Source organism: Styela clava, chromosome 1, assembly GCF_964204865.1.
Source record: "Styela clava chromosome 1, kaStyClav1.hap1.2, whole genome shotgun sequence".
In the NCBI taxonomy this organism is placed as follows: domain Eukaryota; kingdom Metazoa; phylum Chordata; class Ascidiacea; order Stolidobranchia; family Styelidae; genus Styela; species Styela clava.
The window spans coordinates 27,426,008-27,450,301 of record NC_135250.1 but is presented as its reverse complement, the minus strand read 5'-3'; the positions used below and the strand labels follow the sequence as shown (position 1 = coordinate 27,450,301).

General features: G+C 32.0%; 4 protein-coding genes and 1 long non-coding RNA gene across 5 annotated transcripts; 3 read left to right on the top strand and 2 right to left on the bottom strand.

Moving 5' to 3' along the window:
• Nucleotides 1-1,810: 1,810 nt before the first annotated feature.
• Nucleotides 1,811-3,146, bottom strand: LOC120335127 (uncharacterized). Its single transcript, XR_013474399.1, has 3 exons — nucleotides 3,026-3,146; nucleotides 2,432-2,548; nucleotides 1,811-2,149 (listed from the first exon to the last, which is right to left on the bottom strand). It is a non-coding gene; the product is annotated as an uncharacterized LOC120335127 (long non-coding RNA).
• Nucleotides 3,147-9,729: 6,583 nt separating this feature from the next.
• On the top strand, nucleotides 9,730-11,645 carry LOC144427998 (uncharacterized). The gene is made up of 2 exons (XM_078116634.1): nucleotides 9,730-10,340; nucleotides 10,766-11,645. The coding sequence occupies exons 1-2, from the start codon at nucleotides 9,873-9,875 to the stop codon at nucleotides 11,012-11,014; spliced, it is 717 nt and encodes a 238-aa protein (XP_077972760.1). The 5' UTR covers nucleotides 9,730-9,872; the 3' UTR covers nucleotides 11,015-11,645.
• A 182-nt stretch (nucleotides 11,646-11,827) lies between these two features.
• LOC120335024 (uncharacterized) lies at nucleotides 11,828-14,459 on the top strand. The gene is made up of 4 exons (XM_039402532.2): nucleotides 11,828-12,321; nucleotides 12,786-13,150; nucleotides 14,084-14,261; nucleotides 14,343-14,459. The coding sequence occupies exons 1-4, from the start codon at nucleotides 11,845-11,847 to the stop codon at nucleotides 14,457-14,459; spliced, it is 1,137 nt and encodes a 378-aa protein (XP_039258466.2). The 5' UTR covers nucleotides 11,828-11,844.
• Nucleotides 14,460-18,229: 3,770 nt separating this feature from the next.
• On the bottom strand, nucleotides 18,230-19,426 carry LOC120335119 (uncharacterized). The gene is made up of 2 exons (XM_039402614.2): nucleotides 19,013-19,426; nucleotides 18,230-18,807 (listed from the first exon to the last, which is right to left on the bottom strand). The coding sequence occupies exons 1-2, from the start codon at nucleotides 19,418-19,420 to the stop codon at nucleotides 18,559-18,561; spliced, it is 657 nt and encodes a 218-aa protein (XP_039258548.2). The 5' UTR covers nucleotides 19,421-19,426; the 3' UTR covers nucleotides 18,230-18,558.
• A 2,576-nt stretch (nucleotides 19,427-22,002) lies between these two features.
• Nucleotides 22,003-23,422, top strand: LOC120335025 (uncharacterized). The gene is made up of 4 exons (XM_039402533.2): nucleotides 22,003-22,127; nucleotides 22,540-22,656; nucleotides 23,139-23,243; nucleotides 23,322-23,422. Exons 1-4 carry the CDS (start codon nucleotides 22,079-22,081, stop codon nucleotides 23,414-23,416), a joined length of 366 nt encoding a protein of 121 aa, XP_039258467.1. The 5' UTR covers nucleotides 22,003-22,078; the 3' UTR covers nucleotides 23,417-23,422.
• The last annotated feature ends 872 nt before the right edge of the window (nucleotides 23,423-24,294 follow it).

Below are 24,294 nucleotides of genomic sequence, written 5' to 3'. Positions count from 1 at the left end.
TGAATTTTGTTTGTTGTGAATTATTTATGCCTGTCCTCGCTAATCGGCTTTGAACTCTTCATTGACAGCAGCTAGGCAGCAATTCACTATAGTAAATATAGTGTTACAGCATGTATTTCACGCTTCAAGCCATTAACATTTTACCATTTCACCGGGTAAAATGCAAGTTCTATCAATATTTCTAGGATCGTCAGGACTAACGAGCTACCAGAAAATATTTTTTATTGGCAATGAAATTGGTTTATTATCAGAACAAAATATAACATGATATATCTCAAGAACTTTTAGATAACATGAAACTTATTAGTACTCCAGCATTATCCCTTTTCAAGCACTTTCCTCTGTAAAAACAAAATGCTTTAATGTTTGATAACATATCTGTTTTTCTATCCAGATGTATTCTTTTTACATGTATTATTGGGTTAGGAATAAACTATATAAAAAGATAGTTTTTTATCAAACACTTATTCACTGCCTTCCATACGCAAAATAAAACAAATGAATCAGACGCTCCTGACTCCTGAAAGTTTCAAGCAAATTCTGTATCTATATCTGAGTGTCTCGCTGCAGAACTGAAGTATCATATCATATTGCAACATAATGAGAATAAATTGTAGATAACATTTTCATATTAGTTTGAATTAAAGTGCATTAACCAACGTCTGTCAATCGATGAAGTCTAATAAAGTATATTGAACTTAATGAGGTTGTATTCTGTGTCATTTACTTTCCTATATTCATGCATCGGTAGTTTTCAGGGTTCAATAATATCAGCTTTCAATAATTTAAGACAAAAGTGCAACATGTAGCAATTGCAGCACTTTGTTTTGACACTGGAAACACGTTTATTGTCACAAAAATTGCTATGTTCTACAGCATTGATCGTATATTTCAAACAACACCTAAACTAATTCGCTGGGTCGCCAAAAAGATTTATAGATAAAAAAGGTGAAATTAGTATAATATTAGGTGTAATGATGTTATAGGGGTCATGTTTTCCCTGATTTGATTTAATAGAATTATCAAAAATTATAATCCACAGATGATAAATTTTCATAAGTTCAATATAGAGTTATTTAAATGCTGATTATAGTTTCTAATTTACTATGTGTTACTGACAGCATGTCATGTTTACATTATAGTAACGTCAAGGATTTAAGCAAAGGAAGAATTATGCTTGGTATTATTGTAAGCCTTACCAATTCCATGTCACATCTCGCTCGGTCGGAGCTATTGGAGTCTTCAGTGCCCAATAACGATATTCGATTTTTTTCGGTGTTGGGTAAAGCCATTACACCTGAAGTAAGTCATTTATTAAATTTGTGAGATCAGTCTGAGCCGTCATTCTACCAAGTATTTCAACCGAAACAATATAGTAAATTAAAATATATTAAACGATGAATCAAACGGTGAGTCGTAGACAATTTTTGAAGGGGGTGAGGCTATTCAAAATTTCAGAATTTATCATTTATTTCATTATTTACATTCCGTCCACGAAATTTCAACGTTTTTTTCATTATTATTTCGCCTTACTATCTTTTATTCTTAGCTCATTGTTAGCTAGTTGTTTTTCAGGTGGGGCAGGAGACTTGATTTTTAAAGTAGGGTCTTAAGTTTGTTGCCCGCTTTGTTCCCGTTATCACGCTATTCATACGAATTCTGTTCACGTTTTTCGCTCCAAACAAGATCATGTACAAGTATCTACTGATGTCTATCTGCTTTGATAAAGTATCTTATCATCTAAGTTACTTATCTTTAACACGTGTCAACTAAAATGATTGTGGAAATAAAAAAGGAAAGATATTCCATAGTCTGTTTAATTTATTCAACAATGATTACAGCTCATTCAACAAACAAAAACACTCAAGGCTTATAGTTGCAACTATTAAATGTATTGCCTGAACACCAGTGCTGATATAGAGAAGACAAGAATTGCTTCTTTGACTCCTATCTGTTTTGAGGATGCTCCATTGCATAGATCTAAAAATAACTTGATTTAACATCAAAAATATCTTGAATGCATCGGAAGTCAATTAATTTTTATCTGTGTTACAATAACACGTAGTTGTGAAAGTATCGCTATTCACATCACCGACAGTGCTGCATCCATCTGATCCACTGCTGCACACACGCCCAACTTGGCGAACGCCTGAAAAGTAAAAATAAGTATGTGCGCTGAAACATCTTAGATGTAGGCTTATTTCGTTAGCTATATGGCACAATGTTGTAAACTGCATATTCAAATCAACCATGTTAATAATTTTGGTTATACTATTATTTATCAATTTGAATGTACGCTGAAATATCTCACATTTAGGATCATTTAGTAAGCAATATGGCATTGGCACATTGTTGTGAACTTTATATCTAAATTTGCCAATTTTAATCAATGATTTTATTAATTACCAAAAATTTAATCGTTTATACTCACCCATCAATGTTGCTTCTATTTTTGTGCAGGTCGTTTCAGTCCCATTACATTCTCTAGTTTCTGTTGATGAATCGACTGTGTCACAAACAAGGCATGTGTAACATCTGATGGCAGATGCTGTGAAACAAATTATAAAAATACTTATGGAAATAGTAGAAACTAATTAGCCAAAGATCATTTACATAAAGTGGCGAAAAGTCAAAAGTTAATTGAAGATATTTATCTACATTCCGAATCAACCTTGAAACTTCTGAATTAGATATCTGGTGCTCTTTAAATTGCAACATTAGGCGTCACAGAAGTATGTGTACCAATATAGAGGTAACTAATTTTGTTCGCCTACTTTACATCAAATTGTTTAAAGGGACGGAAGCCTATGAGCAGGGAGTACATTCACTTGACTAACACAGACAGTCCCCGAACTCGTAATAGAACTAAAATAACAAAAATCGGAATAAAATTATGGCCAAACCCTGACCTGGAACGTTCAATAAACGTTTGCTTTCACGTATTCTAATTTTAAATGTAATTTTAATTTATTTTACATCTACTGCTATACTGAACTGAGAATAATTATTAATCGTCCTAACATACCTGTAGCGAAAATCAGCACCAAAACCGAAAAGTATTGCAGGATCTTCATTTGAACAGTGAATAGATTAATTCTAATAATTATCAAGCGCTGACCTATACTATATCTGATGCTGCTGTGGACCAACGCGTAGTATTTGTCTGACCTGACATTCTATAAAGTATCTCTGCTGAATCGTTTAATAACAATAAGATATAGATTATGTGTGATCAATGGTAGTATTATATGTGCAAATGACTTGTCCATGCTTGGAACTGACTTGAAAAAGTTACAATATTCCTCACAAAAGAGAGAAAATATTATCGTTGGACATTTGGAAAGCTGATACACTGTTAGGAAACACGTTAAATAAGCTAGATAAATAATTGTGCACTTCTACACAATATTTCAATGCTGCTTTGTGTAGTGTAAAATTGACCACAGAACATTAAATTTCAACCAGTACTGTGTCCAGTCCTTGTGAAAAGTTTTTATATTCTTTTTTTTTTATTTTGCAAATACTGAGTTTAACCGTCTATGTGTCGGTGTCGCAGACGTTGACAATAGAAATTCACGCTTGGAGGGTTGGGAATAAAACGTTTATATATAATTAGAAAATAAAAGTCGATTTAACCTAATAAATATTTGAAGCTTGTACATCAAATTGTATTCATATGATAACCCAATGCAAGTAAAATAAATTCGCATATATGTAAATATTTTGAGGTATTATGCCAAAGTACGACACACTCAAGCGATATGAATATGTCAATAGCAAAAATAATTATTGGATAGATTCACGTAAAATTTCCAAAAAAAAATTATATTCAGATGAGCCTCATGACGTATATGGGTAAATAAAAAAGACGTGGTGATATTGATTGAAGCAGGGGAACGTCACATGTACCAGATATATATTATGTAAAATCGGAATAAAGCACAAAAACTTGTTCAATAAACTGTTTTATTTTTTGATAGTTTTTTTTATTTTTGATTTAATTGATTATGATGACGTATGAAACCGGTTCAAATATTTGAATTGCGAGAATATTCAAAGACATATTTCAAAACTTTCGAATCATGTAAATTCTCAAATTTGCATTGATCAGGAAAAATAGTTAACCATAACCAGACTGGTCTGCAATCACAATGCATATTAAGTACAGTTCGTGTATTTGGACGATGATGTATATAAATTTGTCAAAGGCAGTCTTAAATTTACTTTTATCACATATTAGTAAAATAGTGAACGATAGTGAACTTACGCGCATTAGCAGCATGCATTTATGGAATTGATTAGCTGATCGATAAGTGAATAGTCGAATATCCAATGCAAAATCTGTGGCGGACACCGGAATGTAGGATGTGTGCCATGTTAGACTTTGGCCATAATTTCAGGTACTACGGGAGTCACTTGTCTAGTCCATGAACTCCGTAATAGAACAAAAATAAGAAAAATTGAAATAAAATGATTGCCTAACCCTAACCTGGTACACATACTACGTTTCGGTGTCCGCCATATTGGTTCACATACTTCGGGAGTACAACTGTCTTTCTTTTCCGAAATTATATCAACCAATTACACTTGTTGACTTGTTCAGGGACATTTGTGAAATAAAAAAAAACATCCATTAATAACTGATTCTTAGAATGAATAGAAACAATTATAAGAGAAAATGCATTGTTCATGATTAAAATTTATTTTTCCTCAATAGGACTATTAGTAACGGATCATTAGTTGATAAAAAATGATGGGATTTTTGAAAATTCTTGTTGTTGTGTGGTCAATATTGACCACATGTTTGAGCGAGGAATTTAATTGTAGTTTCAAATCCGAATGCGACGGAGATAAATGTGACGAAACAGCAAAGACCAAGAAAGTATTGAAGGATTATTTGAAAAGACAAACTTTTCAAATTACTTGCGACCGATTTACAAAACTTCCTGAAAGTGATGATGAAAAAAGATACACGGAATATGAAAAACGTAAATATATACTTTTTAAAAAGGGAGTGTTTTTTTATTATGCTAGGTAACGCAACATATTATATGATTAATTATAGGGCTTCAAAGTCAATTCGAAGCAAAGTTTAATTCTATATTGAAACAGCGGTCTGAAGAACACGACCTCATAGTGGGACTGCAAAAAGGTGAGATTATATTTTGCGTGCAGCTGGGACTTTTAATTTCCATTTTTTTGCGTTTTAAACTAAGTCTGTCTGTTATGGTTTAATTAAGAATTTCTTTTGCAACTGCAGTATATACGAGTTCAAGCATAATTGTATATTCAATGATAGTCTCGTTTAACAGAAATGGAAAGTGTAATATACAGACTCAACAACATGGACCAACTAAAGACTTGGTACAAAGCAAGTAACAAATTCTACTATAAAATATTCGATGATAAAGTGGATTACACAACTGCTAAATTAAACTGTATAAAGGAGGGGGCAATGCTGTCATCAGAGGGGATTCGTGATAACACAATTCACAAGTAAAATAGTAATATCATTTGTATCTGTTTTGTTCGGTACTCATGTAATATGCGAACCAAGATGACAACACCGGAACGTAGTATGTGTACCAGGTTTGGGTTCGACCATAATTTTATTCCCATTTTCTGATTTCAGTTCTATCACGAGTTCGGACACTAGCCAAGTGACTCTCGTAGTATTTGTACCTGAAATTACCGCCTAACTCTAACCTGGCACGCATACCACGTTCTGGTGTCCGCGATCTTGGTTTGCATACTACAGGAGTACATTTGTTCAACTGTCATGATTTTGTGGCCCATACTTCGGCTAATTCAGTAGGCATATAATGTATTTATATACTCTTTCAGTTTATATTAGATTTTTATTTTTTAAATAGGACATTCTTCATGGAAATTTTTTTAATCGACACAAAGCTTTCGAGTTTCTATTTAATAATAAAATTTACTAATGATGTAGTAATTACATTGCAGTCAACTTGTGCCATTGATCAAGTCTGGCAAATTTCCAGTGTGGATTGGTCTGGACGATATAAACCAAGAAAACACGTTTGTCTGGTCAAATGGAACTGTCGCAAATCCTCGAACAATTCCATGGCTTTTTGGACAACCAGATGGCGGTAGAGAGAATGACCAAGATTGTGTGAAAACTGGTTCTGATAGTTATTTTCTACTGAATGACGAAAGATGCTCGAAAAAATTGAAATATCTTTGTGAGAAGAAATGAACATATAATATCCCACCCACCAATGCCAAATTCAAAATTAAACCTCAACGTGATAAACAATATTAATTAGCAGTTGTTAATTCGTGTTCACTTATTATTAATATTGTTAATTATTGTTGTTTCTAATTGTATAATTAATGATTCCTTGGTATATTACATTAATGATAAATTGATGTAATATACTGAGAAAACATGTTTTTTTATAGTATTACATTTACTGTTGTGATGACATTTCCTACGTTACTTGCGGAATAATATTCTCAAATAAATTTATAAAATGAGTTTATTTAAATTAACAAATTACATTTATTCATTTAAAAACGACTAAGCCTACAATATTGTTCGTTTAAAATTGCATAGGTTGTCGATGGTTCAATTTAATATATAAGGTTACCGTAAAATCGTTAAACTAAAACAGACACTCGTTGTTTACATTTGTTTTAAAGCATGCATTTTTTAATACGCATATATATAAACATATGAGAAAATAGTACCAAGTGATGTAATAAATTTTCAAATATCAAAGTTCTTGAAAAATATTTCATGCTAAAATCGAATATCAATAAACACAAAAATACTTAAATTAGGGTGGTCCGAGGTTGTCGGCTCCACGGGCCACAAAATTATTTTTGCATTGTTCGCGGGCCACAATAGTGCCAGGAATAGGTAAACAGTGCAATACAAAACAAAACCTTCATTGTGCAAACACTTAGTTATCAGGCATAGCCATTCTAGGCTAATAGAATCCGCATTTGTTTTTAGTGTTCTATGTTGCCTATATTATTTGCATATATTCCCGACAAAGAAGTTAGAAAGCCAGATAACAATTTAGACTGCCAAGCACATCATTCAACTTCTCTAATTTCCTCAGCTAGCCGTAACACTATTTAATTCAGTGACATTAGTGATAGCAATATGTCAAGAAATTTTTCTGATTAATTTTATAACGAAACAACACGAAATGCGATTTTTTTGTTACACTCCGAATGTGACGCGGGCCACAGATAAAGAGGCGGCGGGCCACATGTGGCCCGCGGGCCTGGGTTTGGACCACCCTGACTTAAATCATTAATAGAAATATTGGTTTATATAGCTATTGCAACAAAATTTTGAATAATTTTATTACATTTATGATTCCGATATTAGTATATTACGTTTGGAGATAATCAAATTGGTGAATTGTTGTTGCGCTGCAGAGTTATATAATAGTTAGCTGTCAACCAGCAGTTATTTCTATACAGTTCGTTCTCTATAAGTTACCGTAGGTTTGCAAGATCTTTTCCAAACAACAACGAGAATGTTAACAATTTGTTATTAGTAATTTTATATGCATGTTCGAAATCTTGTTTTAAAGATGATTAATCATCTTTACCGTTGCGGCATTCAATTAGCCAAGTTTCTATGAAAATGCCGAGTGGTAACAAACATGGTTGCCAAAATCTTATTAAATTTTAATACTATTTAAATTCCGATACTGATGAAAAGTCGCCAGTTGCAAACTATGATAATAAGTTATCATTTTTTTATGTGCATTAGAAAGCATATTGTATTGACAGCATCTTGTTTGTCCAATAGTTGCATATACACACATTCTAATTTAACGAACTTGAATAAGCTGCAATGTTCCTGACGGAAGAAAACTGATACTATTGTTCGTACGTAGAAAACTGATACACTGTCAGGCAACCCGTTAAATGAACTTTATTTTGTTATAAACAATTGTACTCGATCACGAATGATCGAGACTGTGTGAAAATTAGACATCATTTCCTGATTCGAATTGGAAACTTCCACAGTCTCTGGAATATAAGGTTGAAATATTCGAATGAATTAGAACAATCAAATTTGTGATAACCGAAGAAGAAACGCATAATATCAAAACGCACATGATGGCATGAATCAATATCATCGCACATTTTTTTTTCTTTCTATTATTTGCAAATGATAATTCTCTATTCAATTCAAATAGTAATTTTTTTTTCAGATCTTGAAATGATGTTGAAATCAGCTTTATTTTAACAACTTTCAATGGTAAATGATCCTCATGATTAAACGAACGGATGACTCATCAATTTAGTTAAATAATTAATAAAAAGTTAATAAATATAATTAAAATTAAAAAAAAATGAATACAGAGTGGAATATGAATCATTTGCAAAGTCGTTGGGTATTAAATCCACGTGTTCGTATATTGCAACATTGCTACTTTTTGCAAATATTGTAATTATAAAAGTTACGTATAAGGTAAGGTCAGTAAAAAGTTCCATAAACATTGCCAACACTTTTTTAATATTTTGAATGCGATTTTATTGGTAGGGAAATAATAAAAGTATCATTGCATATCAGTTATGATGTTATAGCTAAAACATTTTTGACCAAGTTTAGTAATTTCTTTATTATAGTTATCGCTCAGTCGAATTGTTAGTTGATTGAACCGAACTGGTAAAACCATGAAAGGTAAAAAAGGTACAATTTCACGTGCCCCATGTCTATATAAAGAAGAAATTCTGTACAAATAACCAATCTTCCTTACAAAAACAGGTTTTCGCGCTCATCATGTTTCCGACGAGTCTGTCATATCCGGTTACATTGTGAATTTTACAAAAATGACTGCACGAATGCGTATTGCATTCAGTAGTCATTCAACTTTAATATTACTTGGGTCGCATGCATGACTATGATCTTCTTTTAAATTTTTTCGTCGCAAGTATTTATTTCTCAATTTTCAACAATTTCAAAAATTACTCTCCATGTGATATGAATAACTTGAAACTTAAATTTTTCATAAAGCTTGTCTAATTGAAACTACGTTTTTTATTTTCCAAACGAACCACTGTCAAATTCATATTTGTGTTCTCAAATTGATGCGATTCATCGGCAAAACCCGATGATCGAAATATTTGACGTAGATCTAAATTGGTAATTAATCTATGTACTAGTCAGTCAAATCATTGCTCTAGCCTGGGTCTGTCAGGAAGATAAAATATCATCGATTGAATGCCGCCGTTGTCCCTCAAAGTGCACACGAACCGACAATTCTCTCATTTTATTGCAAATGGCCACGGATACATTCCGAGTCAAAGCATATTTAAATTAAAAGGTTGTTCATTAAGGTTAAAGTTCAATAAAGGTCGAATATCAGACGCTCCATATCAGTTTATTGTTTCTTATGACTTAGCTTGTATAGAGGACAAAGCCCCATCTTTGAGTAGTTCAAGGATTTTTTGTGCATAATTATATATACAGTATATATATATATAGCTAAATGAAAACTGGGTATTATTACTCATTTTTAATTAGATGCAATGACTCAAAATTGGGTAGTACTGAAGTTGAATTGGAATTTTTTTTGTAATGTGCTTCAATTTTCTAACTGCATGTGTAACAATATTTTAAAATTATGTTATAATACCAAGGTGAAATCATGTGCGAGTCGTTATTATCAAAGTTCCGTGTGAATCCGAAATTGCTCGAAATTGTGGCCGCATTCAAGAACCGCTGTTTTAAACTTTGAATTTACGGACAGCGCCTCGAAATAAATGGCACGCGATGGCGAGAGCAAACATTAAGCCCATTTTTTCCTATGGGTTAAATGTTTGATTTATTTCAGAGCGAACACGATTTCGAGATTTATTTGAGGACGTAAACACTAATGGCGGGCAGCGTAGCTAGGAAGCCAAAATTTTTACTAGTTGGTGGCTACAATGGGGGCGAAAAAATACCGGAAAGAAAATTATTCCTTGAGGATGCATGTTGGACTATATACTCGTATGTTTATGATATTAGCACTAGGAGTAGAGCCAATCACATGCCAAATATCTGCGTAATTGTTAACGACTCAAGTTCATATCTCAAAGCTAATTCAGAAGCAGACATCACGGCATTGCATGAAATGTTATACAATGATGAATCTTTTGATGGTATAACTCATGTTTTGCTTGGTCATAGCCACGGCGCACTAGTCATATATGAAGCTCTTAAAGATGAGGCCCTGTGGAACTTTCTTATAAAGAAACGTACACCAGAAAGAGAAATACCGATCATAATTAAAACGATTCGAAGTCGACTCGCAATATTTAGCCTGGGAGGAATCCAAGACATACCTGGGGATTACGCAAAGGTATCGCAGTCAAATAAAGTATATTACAAATTACAACTGCTACATTTCATTGAAAGATATATTTGATATCGTGTGGTAATTAACAATTTCAATCTATGCTGTTGAATTGCGCGCATCTTATCTCATCCAAAACAGCTTCATTTTGAACTAAATTAAATTAATATTATGCAGAACACGATAAATCAAACAGTAAATTCTGATTATCTTTTAAAATTAAATTGGGTATTTAAAAAAGCAGTTCCAAAACCAACGGCTATAGCCATGATTAGGAAATATTAAATATGAATTGAAGATTTTTAAATTAGGAATCGCTAAACTGAACTCTTGTTATTCAAATAATGTATAAAATAATTAAACAGCTTTTTAGTTATTTCTAAATACAATTTCACATTTATATATAATGATTAACATATAATTTTTAACAGGTGTGTTGGAATATTGAATTTGATAATGATGGTATTGCAAAATCAGTCAAAACGCTTTTTGGGAAATATGCAGACAGCAACAAGACAATCATATCAAAACCACAACCTGAACAATTTGTACAGTCACAGAAACAAATGTTTTTGTCAAATCTGTCCTGTTCTGCATCGTGCAGTAAAGAAAATCATATTTTACGAAAGTATGTAAATCACGAGAAAGTGCTCGAAACTATAGATGCATATCTTAAATGAAATTAAAGTTTATTTTAAAGAATAACTTTTCTCATTATGAAATATCGACATAAATTATTGGTATTCTGAGGTATTACATTGCATAATTTTGATCTTTTCATATCAACACATTGAGAAAACTATATCAATGGAATTAATCAAATTCTTTTGCTACAATATTAAAATAAAATAAAATGATTTCCAGAATAATCAGTGAAACCTACTCATATCTGTGTGATTTTTTTGATATTTTGATATACAGTCTATTCAGTTTTTCCAATTTACATTTATATTGATAATTATTGCATTTCATTTTTTATGCTTTTTGAAAAAGTGCATGAGTATTGACAACAAGATAAGCTAAATACAAGCTCTAATTTTCCGTGCAGACTTTTTTTTGGAGCTTCCATGGCCTTCTATTCCGCGCAACTTACCAAGCTCTTAGAGGGAACGTTGTTTGCGACACAATACTTAGTATCGGTCACTTGCAAAACCGTTTGAATTTCGAATGCGTCATATTATTATTATTGTACCTTATTATTGTCTAGTAGTTGTAAATATCGTTTTCTGCCGAAAGTTCACTGAATTTGATTAAAATGAAATTGGAGAATTTCCAAATATACTATTAAAATATTATTTGAAGTAAGACCCTGATTCAAATGCCTTGTCTTTCTTATTACTCTATATATCGTAAAGAGGTATTATGATATTTGAATTAAAAATAAATTTGAACTCATTCAATTTGTAATCTGACTTTGTATTTGCCTAATTTTTCTTTGTCTGATTTTAAAAGATTTTATTTAATCTGAGATGTACTAAATAATTATAGGATTTTAAATTATACAATAAAAATGGTTGATGAAATTAACAATGTAAAACAAGTTTGTCAGAAAGGATTTGAAGCTTATTTAATTGGAGGTTTCGGAGCCGATATCAATGAAGTGGAAGCTGGAGCGTGGGAGATATGCAAACAGTTATACAACTTTTCAGAAAGAAAGAGAATTATTCATTACAGGGACGTTGAGTCAATTGTGAACACTGCAAGAAGTTTGTCAGACAAACCGAAAACCATTGTTTCCGAGATTCACAAAATTCTCTTCCATATGCCACACTGTAATGATGGAATAACTCGTATTATTTTTGCCCACAGCCATGGAGCTAAAATTGTTAGAAAGGCACTTGATGAAAAGTCACTTCTTGATTATTTCATTGAATCTCGTCAAAATGCAAATGGAGTGGACTTTTCTAAAAAACTCAAGCAAATTAAAGACAATTTAGCAGTTTTTACTCTTGGTGGCATCGACACAATTCCAAAAGAATATGCTAAGGTTTGTTCGATTTTCCTATGTTCAAACACAAATGTGCACATGATCTTTGACATTCAAAAATATTCGAGTAACCAATTCTTGCTGACTCATCTAAAAACATGTTATTTTAATAGTTATTCAAAACTCTTAGATGCACCCGTGTTTGCATCCGGTCAACAAAGTTATTCTAAAATGAACAGAAAAATAACTGATTAATACAGGGTGTCCTATAAGTTTCGGCCCATGGTAAAGTATTTATAATCAAAGGAATTTTTTTTTAATTGTAAAATGATTTGTAATCAATCCGTATTGAAATTGATGTTACACATGTTGGACGTTATAGTTCTCATTTATCACACACCAAAACTTATTAAAACTTACAATTGTCATTACTATAAAATTGGGTAATACCTGTTGGACACCTTGTATAATGTTGTTTGCGATGTATTCAACTTTTAATAAATAGTTTCTGATCTACTTTGCAGATATGTCTCAACATGCGGCTTAAACAAGATATAAATTCTGAGTTTGGCAACATTATTTATGGAGAAAGCAGCCAAAACTCAGAAATAATAAAGTTTCACAACGGCGAAGTGGAATCTTCAACAACTGAGTCAAAATTGGATCAACTTAAAAACTTCTGTCGGTTGAAAACATTAAAAAGAGCATCCACTGAAGGAACAAAACATGTACTATTTGAATATACAAAAGACGCGGCTGTAATGGGGAAAATTTTACAAACTTTAATGTTGGAGAGCAATTCTGTGCAATGTGGATGCTCAGGGACGACTACCAAGAAGAAACTTGAAAATAAGGAATGGAACATCAAAAGACACAATATTACATGGTCGTACGCTCGCGCCCCAAAATACTTCTACAAAACGAATCTCTGATGAGCGAAATAGGATTTGAATTTTACAGTTTCTAAATTATATGAGTGTAAATGGTGTATTTAACAATATAAAAAAAATCACATCAAGTTCATTTATGTTTAGAATTCATGCCGAATTGGCTATTACGAACACACACACATATATATATATATACAAAATGGTGTGCACGATAGTTAGATTTCTATATGTGCATCGCTTGTTACGGTACTTTACAGGGCCATATACAGTTCATTTAACGGTTTTTGTTTATTGTTGAATGAATTTCTTATAATCTCATATATTACGCGGTGATATGAGATTTCCTTAGGAATAGTAAATATATTTCGAAAAACGATTTCAACTTTAATCTACTCAAACTTTAATATAATTTTGAATTACTACTAATTTTCTAATTAAAGGAATATTTTGCAATTTTCATTTTTTATAAAATCTCTGAACTAAAAGCATTACCATGTCTTAATTGTTTCATGGTATGACTGCTGAACCGGTGATTTAAAATGTTGATAAAGATTTCTAATTGTGAAATATTGACCTAAAAATAATTGTTGCATTTTTAAATATTTCATTGTCTAATTTTGACTTGCCTCCAACTTGGCTGTTGAAACTGACAACGTGAAGCAAGTTTGTCAGACGGGACTCAAAGCATATTTAGTTGGTGATATCGGAGCCGATATCAATGAAGTAGAAGTCGCAGCGTGGGAGATATGCAAACAGTTATACAACTTTTCAGAAGGGAAGAGAATCGGTCATTACAGCGACGTTGAATCAATAGTAGACACTGCAAAAAATTCAACAGAAGTACCGACAACCATTGTTTACAAGATTCAAAAAATTCTCTTTTGTATGCCCCACTGTAAAAATGGAATAACACGCATTATTTTTGCCCACAGCCATGGAGCTAAAATTGTTAGAACTGCACTTGAGAAAAACTCACTTCATCAGTATTTCATCAAATATTGTCGACCTGAAAATGGAGTGGATTTTACCAAAAAACTCGAGCAAATTAAAGACAATTTAGCAGTTTTTACTCTTGGTGGTATCGACACAATTCCAAAAGGATATGCTAAGGTTTGTTCTATATTCTCATTTTTAAACAGAAATTTGCACATGATCTTTGACATTTAAAAATATTGGAGTAACAAATTCTAGCTGACTCATCCAAAAACATGTTTTTTTGTTGTTAGTTATTCAAAACTCCTAGATGCACCCGTCCTTGCATCCGGTCAACCAAGTTGTTCTAAAATGAACAGAAAAATAACTGATTGATACAGGGTGTCCTATAAGTTTCGACATTCGCCCGGCAACCCTAATAATTACACACCAAGTTTTTTGACAACTCAGTTCCAATTCGAAGTTTTCTTCACCTCGAGTATTCATTTTCCCAAACAAAATTTGTTCAGTAAGCTACGAAGCTAGACAGATTCGATATGTGATCTGAGGCAAAACCGCTATTCTGAAGATGAGACTTACTTGTGCATGGAATAAGACAGATTTATTTTTATAAATTCAATTTACATTACATTACATTAATTTAATCATTGCTCTTGAAACATTATCATTTCACGGTTTTTGTTTATTGTTGAAACAATTCTTTGTTTATCCACAATTAAAGGGGAGACAAACGATTGCAGTGTGTTTTGTGATTATCTTTCAATGAACTATTTTGACCTCCCACTCGAAGTGTTGAAGGTCACATTCCACGTCGTTAAATTTGACATATTTTTAATGGGGTAATGAAAACCTAAAGAATTTCTGCATGAATTACCCTGGTGTTGCTGAGAATTCAACACGGAACAAAATTTTGAAAACAAAAAAAATTTTCTCTGCTTTGCCATCTTTTTGCAAAAAAAGGAGTTTATTTGGAATATTTGCGAGTAATTTTAATATTGACGCGGACATGTAATTATTGTGAGAAATTTTTAAATTGTATTCAACTCGTTGGGAAACATTGTGAAGTGTTTTGCATTACTTCATGAAGCTACTTTTTTTTAAATATTTTCATTTACATCGGGAATTGAATTACTATTTTGAAAGGTAGTTAACGTTCAAAAATAACTTGTGGCCGTTTTAATACGACGGAAAGATTATCTGACCAAGTATTTTAACCCTCAACAATTACATACTGTTTATATCTAGATTAATTATTGGATTTCGATGGAATTGAAATTCTTTCACCTTGGAAATGAAATTATGCGGTGCAAAAATTGTTATTTATCAAAAATTCATAAAGTCTTAGATTTTTTCAAATTTGCAGAAAGAATTTATTGATATGATATATTTTTGTCCTCACAGATGTAAAAGGATGTAATTATTCTTGAACAACTAATGATTAAAATTCTAAAATTCAACAAACCTGGTTGAGAGATATTGCCAACTTACTTAATAACAAAATTAAAATTGTAAAGGGATTTTACACACCCTGGTATATCAAGCACAAGGTACAGTAAAGTTAGATGAATATACAATTCCGGCCAGAACTGTTACTAGAAACACCAAACAAAATTTCGTATACTATACAATTTGTTTTTTATACATTGATTGTTTCATTCCTTCACAGAGTCACTCATTTTACGGTTTTTCGTGAATGTTGAATTTATTATTTACTGTTCCATATTATAGGCAGTGATAGAAGATTGCGTTGTGTTTTGTGTTTATTTTTTGATAAAAGATTTTGACTATGCTTGTTTCGCCAAAAAACGGTGGTCTGATTGTTCAATCATATATGAGGCGATAAAAAAAATTGGCTAAGCCTTGTACAGTAGTAAAATACAGTAGTTCATTTTGTGACTATTTATTTTAATCCATCATTTTGAAATAATTATTTGTATTAAATTTTCAATATAGCAAGAAATGGTTTTTGTTTTGTTGATTTTGCAAGACGTTATCGTTCTATTTCTTTTTACTATTAAAATATGTTAAGACTCCAGAGGAAGAATTTGTGGGCAAAAGTAAAAAAAAAATTAATAAAGCAGTTTGACGGTCAACAAGACTCCACACACTTCGCACTGAAGAATAATACTTATTCAGCTTTAACCTAGTCTACCCAAGATTTTTTGAGCTTGCTGTCGTCACGTTTGCTTTTAGAATCTTGCATATCTAACGCTACATAGTGTGAACTTTATGAATTTGATGAGTGCAAAATAATAATAATAATAAATTAATTTACCTCAGTTTAATGATAAGCAATTTTATGCGTTTGCCCTACTTTCCAAAGATACTTATTTTACTAAATTTTCCTGGAAGAATTTGCATATATTGGATGTCCTACAATTGGTATCACACATTTTGGTTTATGCTGCGAATTTCAGTTTAAAATACTTGACCTGTTAACCGCAGCGTGACGCTTGACGTAAATGGTAAAAATTTACTATTAATGAGTCACACGGGTTTTAGAACAATTTCGCAGTTCTGGTCCACTAGAGACTGCAGCAGTGAAAGAGATTTATATATCCAGATTTAAATATCTAGCAGGAATGGTCTAAAATTTATATATGGAATCTTTTCTAGAAGGCCCAAGCCACTAATGCAAAAATGTGAGATTTGAAAAAAATACGCTTGCCGCGTTTCAATATAACAATTCGCAATTATCCCGTTAAGATTTAGGTTCGTATTAGGAATGATTGGATATATTATCTTCCAGCGTGATGTATATTTCATACCCTAACCTGATAATCAATTTTTTTTTTAATTTTGAGTGGCGACGGGGTGTTTTTAAGGCGAAGCTTTTACAAAAGATCCTATATATATATATATGTGTGTATACCTGCTATCAGTGTACCATCAGAGTGTGTATTCAATTCGGCGATGAATATTGAAAAAAATTCAAAGCGTTTGTCAAAACTTTACTAACGTATGACCGGAACTAATTCTGAACCTAAAATTGTCAAATATTCATAATCAGCAGTTCCAGATTTTCAAATATTTACTTAATAATTCGTTAACCGGTTAACCATCTCCAGCCCTAATCATTGGTACTAATCATTTATCCTAATAAGTTGATAACTCTCTAAAAACTTAGTATTGCGCATTTCTATATTTTTAACAGTTCGTAAGTTTTACGAGGTATGGTCGTTTTTTTTGACCATTTGCCATTTAGTGATATTTTTAATTGGATCGCGATATAAAATTACAGAGAATTTTTAGGATAATCCAAATTAATATACTATTATCTTAGACAACAGCAGTGGACGATTATAATGAAATGTAAACAGATAATTTTATAAAGCGGTTAACTCGGCCAACTAATTTCAGCATTCTCGATATTTAACAAGTCAAATAGCTTTTGATTAGGTTTTGTTCAACCTCGTTCTAAAATTATGCAATGAAAAAATTCCCTTAATATTTATATTGAAGCGACAGGTAAAGCAGATTTAGATATATGCGTACATATATGGTAGACAAAATGGCGTACGAAAGATAGATTTCCGTATGAACATTAGATTATTACGTTGCTTTGAGTAAACAATTTTACGGTTTACATTTATTGCTAAAACAATTATATGCCAATCCACGATAAACGATAGCACGTTCGCACCACGATAGCAAAGAGTGTTTTGTAATTAAGGTATTTCGGCTACGCTCCCTATTGAATGTATTAAAGTTTTGTTTTTTGATAAGATAATTCCTGGTACGCCATGTTTTTATAGATTAACAGTTTATTTCTAAATTAAATTATGTACGAGAAGAATTCTTTGTATTGAATTTTGATTGCCACAAGTACTAGTTTTTAATGTTTGAACTTTGTAAAACGTTTTATCTCTACGCGCCCAATATATGCCGTAATTGATTTATGCTTTGACTCCAAAACCAAGGCGACATTACACACTAGTTCCTCACTCGAAGCCCTCATTGTTTCTTGGTCTGACTGTTTAAACGAGAATTTTGACTACACCTTGATTAAAAAACTGTTTATATTCGTTATAGATATGTAGATATTTGTTCAAAATAAATTCAAAATGTTTATGACAAGAATTATTTGTGAAAATATTAAAAGCAACATCAAAAAGAATATTTTTCAAACTTCGTAAAAATTACAAACAACAGGACTCTAAATAAATCACAAATATGGCAAAGAGTGTTTGATAATTTCGAAAGAAAAGACTCAGCCTGGCATGTAATTCTGACCTGTTGATCAATGTACATCTAGACAAAATGTATTATTGAAATTTATTATAATTTTTCTCTAACCAAACACATACAAATGACACTATTCACATGTAAATCACTTATAAAGAGAAACAAATAAGTTTAATAAGTAAAATATTAGTATTATTCGTTTTTATTTGATACAATAGAATTATTTTTTTTAAAAGCTACAGTGTGGTATTTTGAAGGAAGGTATTTTGTTACCGCAAAGCGTATTCAATTAAATAGGCAGTTTAATGCCTAGAAGAGATAATATAAAGGCTGAAGCTCCAGTTTTAAGCATAAAGGAAATCACGTTTAACGAAGTGGTGCTTGAACTTGATATTGAAGATAGCACGTTATGTGTCCATGGTTTTTCTTCTTTTACACCGAAGCTGACTTCGAGAGCTTGTTTTCCTCTGTCTCCAATTACTTTGTACTCTTCCTGCATTCTTGTTATGTCTGACTGCGCCCGAAGATTTACAGATATCTATGAAAAACAACGCATAATAATGGGTAATATTAATCACCAATCCAATAAAGATATCATAAACTTATATTTGTTACTTTCTACTATAGTTGGGACATGCGCTCTTAATTTACCCCAATGAGGAAGAAACAAAATAAACTGTCAAAACACTTGATTCTCGCTGTAATCTCGACTCTTATTTTATAGGAAAAAAATAAATACAAACCTTGGCCAAATCATCCGATAAGTTTGAAGTTTCATCAATCGCCACGATCATTATTGATTCACGTAGAAGGTCTGATAATGGTTGAAACGTGAAGGTTTCTTCAACAATTTGAGTTCCATCTTTGTAGGCAAGAATCATTGTCGAAATATGACCTTCCAGAGAAGAATTGTTTGAAATAAGAGATTTAAGCTCACTGACTGCGTCTTCTTGGGACTGAAATTCTGAAGATGTTGTAATAAATTTCATTCTATCACGATAATTCCGTCTTTCAGACCTTGATGCGTCTTTTACTCCACTGAAAATTTTCCAAGCTACGTCCTCCATATCTGTTTCATATTCATGGTCACATATTGAGATTATATTAAATTTTTCCAAGTCCACTTCTGCATTTCCAGCCAATTTACTCATACTTTACGCTCTGTAAATATTAAAATATAGCACTTTAATTTTCATTGCCCTTGTATACCAAGAGGAACAAATCGAGTATCGAGTGCTCAAGTAGTCGTAGGATATTTAAACCGCCTATCTTATTCGGCGCTGTTATTCTATTTGAAACAAACATTCGAAAACACTCGATTTGCAAGATTGAAGCGTAACTAATTATATCCACCTGGTGTATGGTATATAATTAAACGTTTTTGTTTTTGAACGGCTATGACTTAAAATAAGCAAATATGTAATTAAAAGAAAAATCATTAATTTCATCATATCCACCGATATTACTAAACATTCGTCCTTTATCCATGTCGCGTTTGTCATGCGCATATTAAGCCGAATAAGCTCTGCTCGTGATCGAACTTGTTTCGAAAATAAATCAAACACTTTTTTGCTGAAAAATGAAATAAAGCGTCCGGTTTCGGGTTACACAATCGCGTGACATAGGGCCCCCTAGCTGTACTCAACTAAACCGCAGCTTTTCAATGCTTATTATGTATATAAATGTACGATTCGAACTACTGATCAAAGAATTCCATTTAAAACAGGGTACAATATGAAGCAGCACAATGTGCAGGGTGTCCATGAAGTCCATTTATAATTTCAATATTATTAAGAAATCAGATCTCAATATATCTTATCCAGGTTTCTTGTATTTTAATAAGTAATTGTTCACTTCATTTAATACATCTTTGAGGTACAAAACAATATATAGTGTCGATAAATACCCTTTGTAATTTTAAAACATTTTGGGACGCTTCATGCGTCGAAAACGTCTTTTTCGTGACAAGTTTGATTGATGAAATCAGAATTATATTTATAGTCGATCTAACTTTTCTCTCATTATTATCCTCGACAAAAATTTTTTTTGTCTTTCATCTAAGTCGATGGAGCCTGACATATACTCAAAATAGGCCAAATAAGGTAGTATGTGTTTAGGGTGAGGCCATACTGTTATTCCGATTTTCCAATATCTAGTTTTACTACGCGTTCGAAGGCTGTCTGTGTTAGCCAACAGAATATATCTCCTGTCCAGAGGTTTTATTCCCTTTACACAACTTGATGTAATATAGACGAACAAAATTAGTTACCTTCATATCGGTACTTATACCTCTGAATTGCCTAAATAAGAATTGCTCATGATCGGGCTTGTTCTGAAAATATCTCTAATTCTCTTTAGTTGGAAACGTAACAATGACACTGGTTTTGGGTATCGCCATCGCGTGACATTGCGCCTTCTAGCTGCTCAAATGAAACGCACCCTCTCAATGCATCTCTTAAGAATTTATGTAGATTCAAATGATGGGCAAAGAATTTTTATTATGGGATTTATTTGCACCAAAACGTGCAGATTTGAACCTTTGCCATACCATTAAATGAGACTTTTAAATGTGACTCAATCAAAATTGTTGAATAACGCCTTGCTTGTTAAACAGTTATATAACTCTTATTTAAATCAAAATCTAGTCTAAACTATGAATCTAAGATAATGAAATGTATCAAAAATAAGTTGACGTTGATATGTCCATGTTGTATTTCCAACAGTAACATTATTGTCCAACATTCGCTAATTTTTTTTTTTTATAGATTTCTTAGAAAAACCAAGATGTATTAGGAATAATTTTAAGACTGACTTTGACATATTTGTATATTCCAAGCCGTTAAAAGAGCGAACTGTATTTAGAATGCATTATGATTGCAGACCAGTCTGGTTTTGGTTAAACTATTTTTCCTGAGCGATTAAAAAACGATTAAAAATTTGGAAAAAATTCATTAAACAATTTTTGTGCTTTATTCTGATTTTACATATTACATAGCTGATACATATGAAGTTCCACTGCCTTTAATCAATACAAACATGTCTTTTTTATTTAATCATATCTGGCATAAGGCTCATATGAATATATTTTTTTTGTAAATATTACGTGAATCTATATCCATAGTTTCATTTTTTGTTATTGACATATTCATATTGCTTGAGTGTGTCGGACTATCACATAATATCTCAAAGTATTTACATATGCGAATTTATTTTACTTACACAGGGTTATCAAATGAATACAATTAGATGTACAAGTTTTAAATATATATTAGGTAAAATCGACTATTGTTTTCCAAATATGTACAAACGTTCTATTATTCGCAACCCTCCAAGCGTGAATTTCTATTGTCTACGTCTGCAACACCGACACATGGGCGGTTAAACTCAGTATTTGCAAAATGAAAAAAAAAGAATAAGACAAGGTACTGGTTGAAATGTAATGTACTGTGGTCGATTAATTCACTACACGTAGCAGAATCGAAATATTGAGCACAATTATTTTTCTAGCTTATTTAACGTGTTTCTTAACAGTGTATCAGCTTTCCCAATGACCAAACGATAATATTATTTTTCTTTTGTCAGAAATATTGTGACTTTTTAAGCACGTCCCAAGCATGTATTAGTAATTTAAACATATAATACTACCTTTGGCCACACATAATTTATTTCCTATTGTTATTAAACGGTTCAAAAGAGATACTTTATGGAATGACAGGTCATACAAAAACCACGGGTTGAATCGTGGCAGGTTTTAATACATAGATCAGTATACCGGAAAATTATTACGATTTAGCAATTCTCTGTTTCAAATGAAGGTCTTGAAATATTATGCGGCTTTGATGCTGATTTTTGCCACAGGTATATTCGTACGATCAATAATTATTCTTAGTACAGTAGGGCAGTACATCTGAAGTAATTTTAAAATTGTATTTTGGATTCAGAAAATAGAATATATGAGAGCAAACATACTCATTTATTGTATGATAGTTTTGATGATGCAAATTTCTCTTCAATATCTATTCCTTCTTTAAAAATATAATTTATAAACACCGTGACGATAAAATAAAATTACATTCATGCAAAGTTTTCCAAGCTGTGTATTTATTGGTGCAACTCATAGAGCGCCAGATATCCAGTTCAAAAATTTTAAGGTTGAGTCAGATTGTAAATAAATATCTTCAATGAACTTTTGACTTTCGCCACTTTGAGTAAATAATTCTTGACTAATTAGTATTTACTATAATTCATATTTCTATGATTTATTTCACAGCATCTGCCATCAGATGTTACACATGCCTTGTGTGTGACACCGTCGACTCATCAACAGAAACTAAAGAATGTAATGGGACTACACCGACCTGTACGAAAGTAGAAGCAACTTTGAATGGTGGGTACAAACGATCAAATCTATGGTAAATAAAATACAGTTTTTTACAATAAACTATCGGTACTCACAATGTTCACGACTTTGTAGGACTTCACGATCGGTAAAGCGAAGGTGGAGGAGAGGAGATTTTAATTTTTAATAACGTCATAGCGCACAAAAAAACGAATCTCTTTGGTCCTGTAGAAATTTTTGATACAAATACAAATTAATGCCTCCAATCAAAACATACAATCTTCAACCACTGAAAATTTCAAAGCAAATTATTCAGTAGTTAATGAGAAAAACAATTATTCATAACGATAGGGAGAAAACGTCTAACAACAACAAAAACAACAACATATTAACAAAACGATCAATATGTCCACTCCGTGTTCAGTAATCAATATTAAATAACATTAGATATTTTGAATATACAGTTCACGACAACTAAATAAGCCTACATCTGAGATATTCCACCGTACATGCCTATTTTTACTTTTCAGGCGTTCTCCAAGTTGGGCGATTGTGCAGCAGTGGATCAGATGGATGCAGCACCGTAGGTGATGTAAATAGCGATACTTTCACAACTACATGTTACTGTAACACAGGTGAAGATTTGTTGAAAAAACTTATGATGAATTATTTATATTGAAAATATTTTTGATGTTAAATCTAGTTATGTTTAGAGTTATGCAATGGAGCAACCTCAAAAAAGATGGGAATCAAAGTAGCAATGCTTTTCTTCTTTTTATCTGCATTGGTGTTCAGCCAATACATTTAATAGTTGGAACTATGAGGCTGAAATATTTTTCTTTTGTTAAATGAGCTGTAATCATTGTTGAAGAAAAAAAAAAAAAACTAATAGATATCTGTGATTCTCACATTCGCAAAGATTGTAGAGGACACGTGTGAAGGATAGGTAACTTACTCAGAATGGAAGATAGTTTATTTAAGCAGTGGCAATTACATATTCGTACATGATTGTAAAGAATCTTATTCGGAGGGCAAGACGTATATAATAGCCGTATGAATTGCGCAGGAATCAACAAAACAGAATAATTGTGATGCCGGTACTGTAGATGGAATGAACGTAATGCATGATCGTTTGATATATGCACACAAACCATTTGTTAAAATAATTATATGTTATGTTGTATTTATAAAACTTTTCGGTGTATCACTACCTGTTATTGAAATTTATTGGAGGCCCGCAAAAAATGCACGACGGGCCACAGTTTGCCGACAACTTATATAATACAGGAACAAATCGGGCGACAAACTTAGGCCTCTACTTTATGAATCACGATTTTAGCCGTATAAAGTAAAGTACACGAACTTAAGTTTAACTTAAGTTTAAAGAATAATGACCTGCATTAGATGTATCTAAGAAGTTTTTCGTGTTCAATTACCATTTTGATCACAAAATTGATCCAAAAACTACAAAACTTAAACACAATTTATTTTACACAACAACCGCAGATTTAGATGTTTTGTGAAATCGGTTTTGTTTTTCAATTTCGCGGATAGACTTCAGACTTTAAAACTAAAAATGACCCACTTCTTCCATACTTTTCCATTACATACCTTTGTATCGCTTCGGGATTGCGTTCGGTAGATAAATGCACTGTGTGCACTGCACTGCGGATAAATGAATTGTGT